The sequence below is a fragment of the Microcaecilia unicolor genome, chromosome 1 (assembly GCF_901765095.1).
Source record: "Microcaecilia unicolor chromosome 1, aMicUni1.1, whole genome shotgun sequence".
Lineage (NCBI taxonomy): Eukaryota > Metazoa > Chordata > Amphibia > Gymnophiona > Siphonopidae > Microcaecilia > Microcaecilia unicolor.
Genome location: NC_044031.1, coordinates 213,058,032 through 213,070,045, shown reverse-complemented (window position 1 = coordinate 213,070,045; position 12,014 = coordinate 213,058,032). Strand labels below are relative to the sequence as shown.

The window sequence follows — 12,014 nt, the reverse complement described above, 5'->3', positions numbered from 1 at the left end:
CCACAGTGCAATGTTTCCAAATCTCGTGTTATGCTTCCATGCTCAAATCCAACAAAACCCTGACAAAGGGCCCCCTTGTTTCGTGTACCTGCTTCACACTATCAGAGCAACTGTTTCAAGATGGTGATGAGCCAACTTAAGAACACCGACATAAAATCTCTAATCAGATTTAGACCTTGGTTTAAAGGTACATAGCCCAAATTTAGATCAGTAGAACACATCCCACTCTATGGGTCCATTTAATCGTGCTGGACTAACTGACTGTAATATATAAATCCAGCGTTGTTCCCTTTGTTGCAGTAGTTTAGAAATATCTCCCCTGTGTTTTGCTCATCAAGACTTGATCTGAAAATTGATGATTATTTTCCACGCAATGCTTCACACCATAGGAGCTGTCATCTTTCGAGCGGTAATACAATGTTTATGTTCCACCAGTCTAATTTTCAAAGCATGTTTAGTCTGTCCAATATATAACAAGCTGCAAGGGTATCGAACCATGTATGATGCCCTTTGACTGACATATGGTAGGACGCACTTAAACTTTATATTTGCCAGCTGGCCACCAAAACTCCTGACCTTCATCCATAACAAATTGAACATTCACTGCATTTTTTTATGTCCTTCATGTTCATGTGTCAATTTTGTCCATAGAAGTAATAAATCTCGGTTATTAAACAGAGACCACTTATAAGCATTCTTCACAACTTTTCTGGGATAACCTCTTTCTATAAATTTCTGTTGTAACCCGTGTCTTCTCTTTGTAAGTAGAAACAGAGCAAGAAATTCACCAATACTGTAGAAGTTGGGACGCTGGCAAGTTATGTCTTACATGAACTAGATGCATACTATCAAACATCAACAAAGAATTGCGATCCATGAGTTTAGTATAAACAGAAGTTTTAAACGACCTTTGCTCCCAATCAGTTTTCACATCCAGAAAAGTGATGGTAGACCTGTGACTAGTATGCTCACATTTAATAGAAGAATGCATCAAATTCAATTCCTGTACAAAGTCCTCTAAAGCTTGTTGTGTTTCTTGCCAGATAACAATATCACCTATGAACCTCCACCAGCATATTACAGAAGAGAATTTGGATGAGGTGTATACTTTACGCTGCTCCAAAACCAGTCATGAATAAATTAATGACAGAGGGAGCAAACGAAGGTCCCATCTCTATACCCATGCATTGCAAATATATATCATCCTTAAAGATGATATTGTGAATTGCTATAGTTGCCAGTTGAATTAAAAACTCTGTTAGCACTGCCCATGGCAGAGGATGAATGTTCAAAGTATGCTCCAAAATCTCCAATGCCTCCTGCTGGGGTATCACTGTGTACAGTAACTGAACATCTAAAGTTGCAAATATAACAGATGCTGTGTCAATCTCCAGTTGGGATAATTTATTGAGAAAATGGGTAGTGTCCCTCAGATATGATGGTTTCATCTCCACCAAAGGAACTAAAATGTTGTCCACATATTTATATGCTCTTTCCAGCAATGAATGCCAGGCTGGTACTATTGGTCATCCTAGTGGATTATCAACCTCTTGTGAATTTTGGGCGCCAAATGGAAGATGGGGATGTGGGCTTGTAATTAATTGAGAAATCTAAACTCATTTTTGGAGAAAAATCCCTTTGTCAGACCCTCATTCATCATGGCATTTATCTGTTGAAGTAACTGCTCAGTAGGATCTTCTAATTTTTGATATACTGTATAATCAGCAAACTGCCCACAGACCTCCTGTAAATAATCCTCAATAGCCCATACCACTATGGCTCCCCTTTTGTCAGCCCTGTAGATTATTATATTTCAATTGTTTTTTCATCTCTCCAGAGCTGTCCATTCTTGATGGGACAATAAAACGCTTCTTGCTCTAACTAAGCCACCTTTTTAAAGGTGTCCAAAGTAGGGTCTATAGGTCCTGGGGGAGACCAGGAGCTCTTATCCCACACAACAGAGAGAATTAATTTCCCCACTGCAATCTCCAAAGTATAAACGTAACTGTAAAGGGATGATGTCTGCAAGAAGGAACGAAGGAAAAACCTTTAAATAACACCAAGTCATCCTTATCCATATGGTAAGGGGAAAGATTAACTACAGAGATTTGTCCCTCTGTCTTTGCCTTGTATTTCTGGTCTGTCCTCCCCCTGGCTCCTGCTCTCCCACAGTTCTTCTGCGTGCTCCTACCCCCGATTGTTCTCCACTTTCATCATCTCCAATAGAAAAGTCTGAGGAGAGACTAAATTCCACCTTCTTCGGCTTCATAGGTTCCTGATCATCTTGAACTTTCACCCTTTAATACACATATTCCTCAGAATAGTCTTTTCTATCCCACTGTAGTTTCTTATGTTTAGAAGCTTTCATTTCCTTCCAAAAGTTTTCTACCTTTTATGATAGTAAACCCCTTAGAGATTTTAAAAGTCAATTACTCTCCTTGGGGTAGTAGAGGCTTCTGTTATTTAAAAGGTATTTAACAAAGGAAGCTGACCCCGATGCTTAGGCAGGTCAGCTGCACAAACAGATGGCTGCCCAGGTATGGTGGGAAGATGGGGCTGGGGGGGGGGGGGCAGGGAGAGCACATAGGTAGGAAGAGGCGGGTTACACACAGTATCAAGAGATGAGCGGTAGTAAGGCAGAAGGGGAGTGACGGGGGCTGGCAATCAAAGAGGAGATCCGGAAGGCAGGAAAAGGGGTGGCTGCTGGAGGCAGTGAGAGGGGCGTTTGCAAGAGTGCGATAGCCATTTTGCCCTGCTTCCCCAGTGTTTCACCCACTCCACCTGTTCCAATTTTAGGAAGATAGGGTTTCGTTGCAGCATTCAATGGGTCCTAGCCTAATTGAGAACACAGTAGTATGTTTCAGACCAGTTCAAGCTGCAACAGTGGTCAAATACAAGTAGTTGGGTCACATGATAGCAGTGGCATGGGTGACAACACCAGGGGTGGTCCCTCTCTTACATAAGTAATGCCACACTGGGAAAAGACCAAGGGTCCATCAAGCCCAGCATACTGTCCACGACAGTGGCCAATCCAGGCCAAGGGCACCTGGCAAGCTTCCCAAACGTACAAACATTCTATACATGTTATTCCTGGAATTGTGGATGTTTCCTAAGTCCATTTAGTAGTGGTTTATGGACTTGTCCTTTAGGAAACCGTCCAACCCCTTTTTAAACTCTGCTAAGCTAACTGCCTTCACCACTTTCTCCGGCAACGAATTCCAGAGTTTAATTATACGTTGGGTGAAGAAACATTTTCTCTGATTTGTTTTAAATTTACTACACTGTAGTTTCATCGCATGCCCCCTAGTCCTAGTATTTTTGGAAAGCGTGAACAGACGCTTCACATCCACCTGTTCCACTCCACTCATTATTTTATATACCTCTATCATGTCTCGCCTCAGCCGTCTCTTCTCCAAGCTGAATAGCCCTAGCCTCCTTAATCTTTCTTCATAGGGAAGTCGTCCCATCCCCGCTATCATTTTAGTCGCCCTTCGCTGCACCTTTTCCAATTCTACTATATCTTTCTTGAGATGCGGCAACCAGAATTGAACACAATACTCAAGGTGCGGTCGCACCATGGAGCGATACAACGGCATTATAACATCCTCACACCTGTTTTCCATACCTTTCCTAATAATACCCAACATTCTATTCACTTTCCTAGTCGCAGCAGCACACTGAGCAGAAGGTTTCAGCGTATTATCGACGACGACACCCAGATCCCTTTCTTGTTCCATAACTCCTAACGTGGAACCTTGCATGACGTAGCTATAATTCGGGTTCTTTTTTCCCACATGCATCACCTTGCACTTGCTCACATTAAACGTAATCTGCCATTTAGCCGTCCAGTCTCCCAGTCTCGTAAGGTCCTCTTGTAATTTTTCACAATCCTGTTGCAATTTAACAACTTTGAATAACTTTGTGTCCTCAGCAAATTTAATTACCTCGCTAGTTACTCCCATCTCTAAATCATTTATAAATATATTAAAAAGCAGCGGTCCTAGCACAGACCCCTGAGGAACCCCACTAACTACCCTTCTCCATTGTGAATACTGACCATTTAACCCCACTCTGTTTCCTATCCTTCAACCAGTTTTTAATCCACAATAGGACATTTCCTCCTATCCCATGACCCTCCAATTTCCACTGTAGCCTTTCATGAGGTACCTTGTCAAACGCCTTTTACAGAAGGGGACCAGTGCCAGCATAACAGAAACTCAATCATGCCTACCTCAGAATTTAGGGGATGAGGAGACTGAAGGCATCAAGAATCAATGCTTAAAAGAGGATGTGCTTTTACGGCAACCCCTCAAAAATGTGATGGTAGTGCCTCATGTCGAGCGGAACAGGAAAGGTGCCTCATGAGTAAAGTGGAACTCAGTAGAGCTGTGTGACTCAGAAGATAAAGCACCCTGCTCTTCACAAACATACTTAAATCTCCACTACCCAAATTGTAAACGTCTGAAATATAAATCAATTTATGCATCCAGCTTCTCCTACATAAGTACACAATTGTGGAATGCACTACCAAAAGCTGTGAAAACAACGTATGACCATCTTAACTTCCGGAAATCACTAAAGACCCACCTGTTCGAAAAAGCATACCCCACCGACCCAACATAAGTGCCTAAAACCCCTGCAACACAACGTAACCAAACCTTGTAATGAACACTATATATCTCTCCTTCTCGACTATTCCCAATTGTGTCTGTAACTATGAAACTACTAGACTATAACATCACTCTGTATTTGATTCTCTACCGGAATTCGCGAACACCTTCACGGTGCTATGTAAGCCACAATGAGCCTGCAAATAGGTGGGAAAATGTGGGATACAAATGCAACAAATAAATAAAATAAATAAATAGATCTATACATATATTTTATTGCATGCACAAATATATTTGCAAAATACTGCAATTGTCTTCACATATGTAAGTAATAGAATGCTGCAGCCATAATAAATTCCACTCTTCTTCTTGGACAATTTGTCCAGTGTGAATATATGGACTATGTGGTGTGATGAAAGGAGGATGCCAAGGTGCCACCTAACCTGTAGCAAAAGTAGCTCAAGTGGGGTTTAATAGTCCGAATATGCCATTATTAATGTCTGTACTAAAAGATGAAATACTCAGGTTCAAAACAAACCCTAATATGTCTTAACTTACACAGTTTAAACACCTTTGTTGTTAACAGCTGTACATGGGATTCAAAATTTAAAAAGTTATCTAATGTCACAACCAAGATCTTAAATTGTGATTCCAGTTTGTATCTTACACCATCAAGTATAAAATCACTAATTGAACACATCTGACAAGGATGGCTCATAAGCAGAAATTTTGTCTCGTCAGTGTTCAACTTTCATTTAGATGTCATGGCCCATGACTCTAAACACTGTAGCCTTTGCCTAATTTTAGGTATAATATTTTGAACCTCACTGTCAAATGGAATACATATATGGTTGCATCATCTGCATAAATATATCCTTCTCCATAGCACGAGAAGAATTACACAAATTATATTTTGGCCATTGATCATTAAAAGTATACAAACTCGAGTGTCGTTTTTGCTCCACTGGCTATTTTTTATGGGGAAGAAAAGAGAGGTGCTGTTGTTGGGAGATTTCAATCTGCCGGATGTAGATTGGATGGTTCCGTCTGCGAAATCGGAAAGAAGCAGAGAGATCGTGGATGCTTTTCAAAGTGCTTTGCTCAGACAAATGGTGTCAGAACCCACGAGGGAGGGAGCGACGCTAGATCTGGTACTCACAAATGGGGATAATGTGTCAAATGTCCGAGTGGGTGCCCACCTGGGCAGCAGTGACCATCAAACGGTTTGGTTTGATATGACGGCTGAAGAGGAGGGTGGCCACTCAAAACTCAAAGTCCTGGATTTCAAACATGCTGACTTTAGTAAAATAGGGGAATACCTGAGGAAGGAGCTGATGGGATGGGAGGAAATACAAGAAGTGGAAGGGCAGTGGTCCAGACTGAAAGAAGCTATAAATAGGGCCACGAACCTTTATGTAAGGAAAGTAAATAAAAGCAAGAGAAAAAGGAAACCGATATGGTTCTCCAAGCAAGTGGCTGAGAAAATAAAGGCTAAAGAGTTGGCGTTCCAGAAATACAAAAAAACTCATGAAAAGGGACACGAGGAGGAATACCGGATGAAACTGAAAGAAGCCAAGAGAGAGATACGACTGGCGAAAGCGCAAACGGAAGAACAAATGGCTAGAAATGTGAGGAGGGGTGGCAAAATTTTCTTCAGGTATATTAGTGAAAGGAAAATGACTAAAAAGGGAATTGTGAGACTAAAAGATACTGCGAACCGCTATGTGGATAATGATGAAGAAAAAGCAAATTTGCTAAATAGATACTTCTGTTCTGTTTTCACAGAAGAAAATCCTGGAGAAGGACCGCGATGGACTACAAAAAGTACAAATGAGATTGAAGTGGATAGAGCACCGTTCACGGAAGAGAGTGTGTATGAACAACTTGAAAAGCTAAAGGTGGACAAAGCCATGAAGCCGGATGGGATCCACCCTAGGATATTGAGGGAGCTCAGAGAGGTTCTGGCGGGTCCTCAAAGATTTGTTTAATAAATCCTTGGAGACGGGAGAGGTTCCGAGGGATTGGAGATCGGCGGATGTGGTCCCACTTCACAAAAGTGGTGATAGGGAAGAAGCTGCAAACTACAGGCCGGTAAGCCTCACTTCAGTTATTGGAAAAGTAATGGAAGCGATGCTGAAGGAAAGGATAGTGAATTTCCTGGAAGCCAATAAATTGCAAGATCCAAGACAGCATGGATTTACCAAAGGGAAATCGTGCCAAACGAACCTCATTGAGTTCTTTGATTGGGTGACAGGAGAATTGAATCAGGGACGAGCTATGGACATAATCTACTTAGATTTCAGCAAAGCTTTCGACGCGGTTCCCCACAGGAGGCTCTTAAATAAACTGGAGGGGCTGAAGATAGGACCCGAAGTGGTGAACTGGATTAGGAACTGGTTGACAGACAGACGCCAGTGGTGAATGGAATTCGCTCAGAGGAGCGAAAGGTAAGTAGTGGAGTGCCTCAAGGATCGGTGCTGGGGCCGATTCTGTTCAATATATTTGTGAGTGACATTGCCGAAGGGTTAGAAGGTAAAGTTTGCCTATTTGCGGATGATACTAAGATCTGTAACAGAGTGGACACCCCGGAGGGAGTGGAAAACATGAAAAAGGACATACGGAAGCTAGAAGAATGGTCTAAGGTTTGGCAATTAAAATTCAATGCGAAGAAATGCAAAGTGATGCACTTAGGAAGTAGAAATCCACGGGAGACGTATGTGTTAGGCGGGGAGAGTCTGATAGGTACGGGCGGAGAGAGGGATCTTGAGGTGATAGTATCTGAGGATTTGAAGGCGACGAAACAGTGTGACAAGGCGGTGGCAGTAGCTAGAAGGTTGTTAGGCTGTATAAAGAGAGGTGTGACCAGCAGAAGAAAGGGGGTGTTGATGCCCCTGTATAAGTCGTTGGTGAGGCCCCACCTGGAGTATTGTGTTCAGTTTTGGAGGCCGTATCTTGTTAAGGATGTAAAAAGAATTGAAGCGGTGCAAAGAAAAGCTACGAGAATGGAATGGGATTTGCGTTACAAGACGTATGAGGAGAGACTTGCTGAACTAAACATGTATACTCTGGAGGAAAGGAGAAACAGGGGTGATATGATACAGACGTTCAAATATTTGAAAGGTATTAATCCGCAAACGAATCTTTTCCGGAGATGGGAAGGTAGTAGAACGAGAGGACATGAAATGAAATTGAAGGGGGGGAGACTCAAGAAAAATGTCAGGAAGTATTTTTTCACGGAGAGAGTAATGGATGCTTGGAATGCCCTCCCGCGGGAGGTGGTGGAAATGAAAACGGTAACGGAATTCAAACATGCGTGGGATAAGCATAAAGGAATCCTGTGCCGAAGGAATGGATCCTCAGGAGCTTAGTCAAGATCGGGAGGCGGGGCTGGTGGTTGGGAGGCGGGGATAGGGCTGGGCAGACTTATACGGTCTGTGCCAGAGCCGGTGGTGGGAAGCGGGACTGGTGGTTGGGAGGCGGGGATAGTGCTGGACAGACTTGTACGGTCTGTGCCAGAGCCGGGGTTGGGAGGCAGGGCTGGGGACGTGAGGATAGTGCTGGGCAGACTTATACGGTCTGTGCCTGTGCCAGAGCCGGTGGTTGGGAGGTGGGGCTGGTGGTTGGGAGGCGGGGATAGTGCGGGGCAGACTTATACGGTCTGTGCCCTGAAGAACATAGGTACAAATCAAAGTAGGGTATACACAAAAAGCAGCAAATATGAGTTATCTTGTTGGGCAGACTGGATGGACCGTGCAGGTCTTTCTCTACCGTCATCTACTATGTTACTATTGTGCCTATGTATCTTGTACACTTTGGTGGACTGTTACAAAATCACCCTCCATGCATGTATACATGCTTCCAGGAGTATGTATACTGTGTACCTTTGAGGCTCCTAAAATTGCTGTACAATAGAATGTATATACAATTGTTTTCTTTTTAGTCCAATAATATTTTACAGTTTCCAAATTAATGCATTTAATAAACATTTGCTAAACTGCCATATTGCAACTGATCTAGATGGTTTACCAAGCTAATTATACAAATTAAATAAAATAGAAAAGAACTCCAAAAAATACAGGAAAGACCTAACCGTTTATACCAAAAGAAGAAAAAAAAAAAAAAAAAAAAAAAAGAGATCAATTTCTGGCACTTTGAGACCAAAAAGACAAACTTCTTGTAAGAACAGTTGATAATTGTTTTCTTCTTTTTGCCTCTCAGACTGTGGACTTACTAGTATTTTCCTGATATATATATTTTTTTACCTTTTCCATTTGCCTTTGGCTATTTCATTAAATGTAAATAAGAAAATTATTCAAATAAAATGCACACAAAACGAGATTCTCATCTTTCTTCATTATCTACCAAAGCACATGAAGCCAGCACCCAACATAAACTATCTGTGCCTACATTTAAATACTTTGAAGGTTAACCTTTCTCCTCTTCCAATTTCTGTATTGTTTATCTGATAGTAATATTTACCAATAAAAAGCAATATCTTTACTCTGAAGTCAAATTATTGTTGCTATTGTCTTGCTAAATTCCTTAGTGGATGGCACCTTCTCTAACTTCACTTCTTCCATAAATGCATACATCCATATCTCAAAACTTGTATTAATGGACTGAAGTCAGTAAATAAAAATGTTTTGCAAAGAAAATAGAATACCAATATACAGATTATTATAGTAAGTACTGTTGGGGTTGAATACATCTGAATGCTATCCTGGCAGTGAGGTAAGGAACTAGGGCAGTGCTTACCAATCTTTTTGTAGCTGTCACCCCATGATCGCAACCAAATAAAACTGTGTGATGACCACCCGGGAGAGACAGAATAATGATGTACTTATGGAGACCTCACCCAGGTTACGACCCCAAACACAGGTTTTGTGACCCAATTTGGGAAGCTCTGATCTAGGGGAAACCTTCCTTTTTAGAGACTGCAACTACTGTAGAGTTCACAATTTAAGTGGTTTAGAAGAAAAAGGGATCCTTTTATTAAGCTGCATTAGGCGCTAACACATGCCTAACACAGACAAAAATGGAGTACCAAAAGACATGATCAGGCATCATGTGGTAACTCTAAAGTTTGTGTGCATTAGTCAAGTACTAAAAAAATCTTTCCAAACTTTTTAAGGGGGCATGTCTCAGGCGGAGAGTGGGCGTTCCTGAGCTAACCAGTTAGCGCATTTATGTTACCGCGCACTAGTGTAAGAATACTGTGTGGGCCCTTACATAAGTTTGCCATACTGGAACAGACCAAAGGTCCATCAAGCCCAGCATCCTGTTTCCAACAGTGGCCAATACTGGTCACAAATAGCTGGCAAGATCCCCCCAAAAAGTACAAAACATTTTATGCTACTTATACCGCCTACAAAATGGGTGGTGGTAAAGTGATCACTTGGTAAATTATTAAATGGCCATTAATACAAAAAAATAGAAAATTGGCCATTTTACAGCTGCGGTACAAATGGCCTTAGTGTAAAGGAAAGACCCAGGTAAGGGCGCACTAAGCCCACATTTGCCACAGCTTAGTAAAAGGATCCGTGATATCTGCTTAACCAACTCATTACTGTCATTATCACTGCAAAACTGAGCTGGAGAGTGATTCCACCTTAAAGAAGTAACAGTAAAAGATTCAAAACAAGATATGATTAAAGGGTAACCTTTTTTTTTCTATAAGTACTTACAATGAAGCCAAGTTTTTTATAGTCCCTGGTGTACATCGATTTGCGCTTCTCGATATTGCCACCGATGTTGTTAGGTTCAGATTCAACATCAAAAGCTATTCTTCTCAACTCAAATATGATGTCCCTTTGGGCCTGTGAGAAAAGTTGCACATTTCAGTAAAGGAAATCAGAATCTTGTTCTATAAAGGGTACAGCAGAAAAATAATGAGTGACTAACACTGCTCTTCCTTGTTTTCTGAAATCTGTCTGCCCTCTGGTGACAAGATGTGGAGTACAGATGAACTGAAATGAAGCACTGACTGATGCATTAAGCAGTGAATTTCAAGTATACACTTCCATGGTGATGTTAGGAACTGTTCTTGCTTGGAAGATGCATTTATCTTTAGCAAATACAGCCAATGCAAGAACATGGGTATACCACATGTGTAAGTTATCCAAATAAACATTAAAATCTCTGAATTATCAATCACAGAACTGTAAACATTGCCAACAATTTATAGTTTTAATAAAAATTAGAGATGACGATATGAGAATGTTGAGAAGGAATAATGATCTTATAGGAGGCATTTTCACATTTGTCAAGCAAAGAGCTACATGCAGCAGCATTTCAGCAGGGGATAGTAGGTGGGACCCTCTTCCTACAGTTTTGCAAACACACTCGTTAATAAATTTTGATATTCACTATTAAGGTTGTGGAAGTACCAAAAAATAAAAATGTATAATAAGCATAAAAAAAGACAGAGATATAAAAGATTTTTATGACAAATTACCCCCCCTCCCCGTATACTAAAGCTTAGCTCGAGTAATCTGCAGTGGGGCCTGTTTTATTCCTATGGGCCCTGCTGCAGATAACTTGAGCTAAGCTTTAGGAAACAATCCCTTAAATGTGGAGCCCTATTCAAGGTCTCTGTGAACACTGCTATGAGGAACCCTATTCATGGTCTGAGAGAACACTGTGGGTCTGGACTAGGGTCTGAGACTTTTCCTTCCCATTTAATGATTATTTTTAGAAGAAGGTGTAATGTATTCCAAATGATTCTATGGTTGATTCTCTATCACAGTCAGGTTTTTTTATTGCTTTATTTAATGTGAAACCGTAGTTTCTGTGTTTGATGTGAAGATAGTAGACAGTCCCCCCATGTTGAGTAAAGGTGTGAGAACAAGGCCAGTGCCATGCAGACTTCTATGGTCTGTGCCCTGAAAATGGTAAGGATAAATCAAGATAAAGTATACATATGTAGTATCACATCATACCTTATTGCTATGAGTTTGCCTTGTTGGGCAGACGGATGGACCGTGCAGGTCTATCTGCTATAATCTACTATGTTAGGGGGTGGGTAATCAGCAGTAATATCTAGGTAGCTGCCAAATGTACCACACTACATGCCTCCTACTCCAACATCAACATCTTTGGGAATGGCATGTTTGTGTATGGTGCGTTCTCTCCCATGGAACGTTGCTCCTACTTCACTTCCCTTCCCGTTTTCCTCTTACCCAGCTTTCTCATCCCTCCCCTCTCTCTTGCACCCCTTCACTTTCTGTCCCTTTCCTTTCGTTTTCCCCTCCCAAAACATCACAAATCTTTCTGTTCTGCTTATGGGCACCTTCACTTTCACTGCATCCATTTCTTGTGCTGCAGTCCATCACCTAACCTTTTGCTGGCAGGGGTTAGGAACCTATGCCAATTCTGTAGCCTCTACCGAAGTTCTGGCCCATCCCC

At 41.5% G+C, this 12,014-nt stretch overlaps 1 protein-coding gene across 2 annotated transcripts in view; it reads right to left on the bottom strand.

Moving 5' to 3' along the window:
* ELMO1 (engulfment and cell motility 1) overlaps positions 1-12,014 on the bottom strand; it is a 683,834-nt gene that overhangs the window by 395,377 nt on the left and 276,443 nt on the right. For both annotated transcript variants that reach the window (XM_030204026.1, XM_030204017.1), the window contains exon 14: positions 10,295-10,426. In XM_030204026.1, the coding sequence (XP_030059886.1) occupies positions 10,295-10,426 (132 nt within the window). The remainder of the gene's footprint in view (positions 1-10,294; positions 10,427-12,014) is intronic.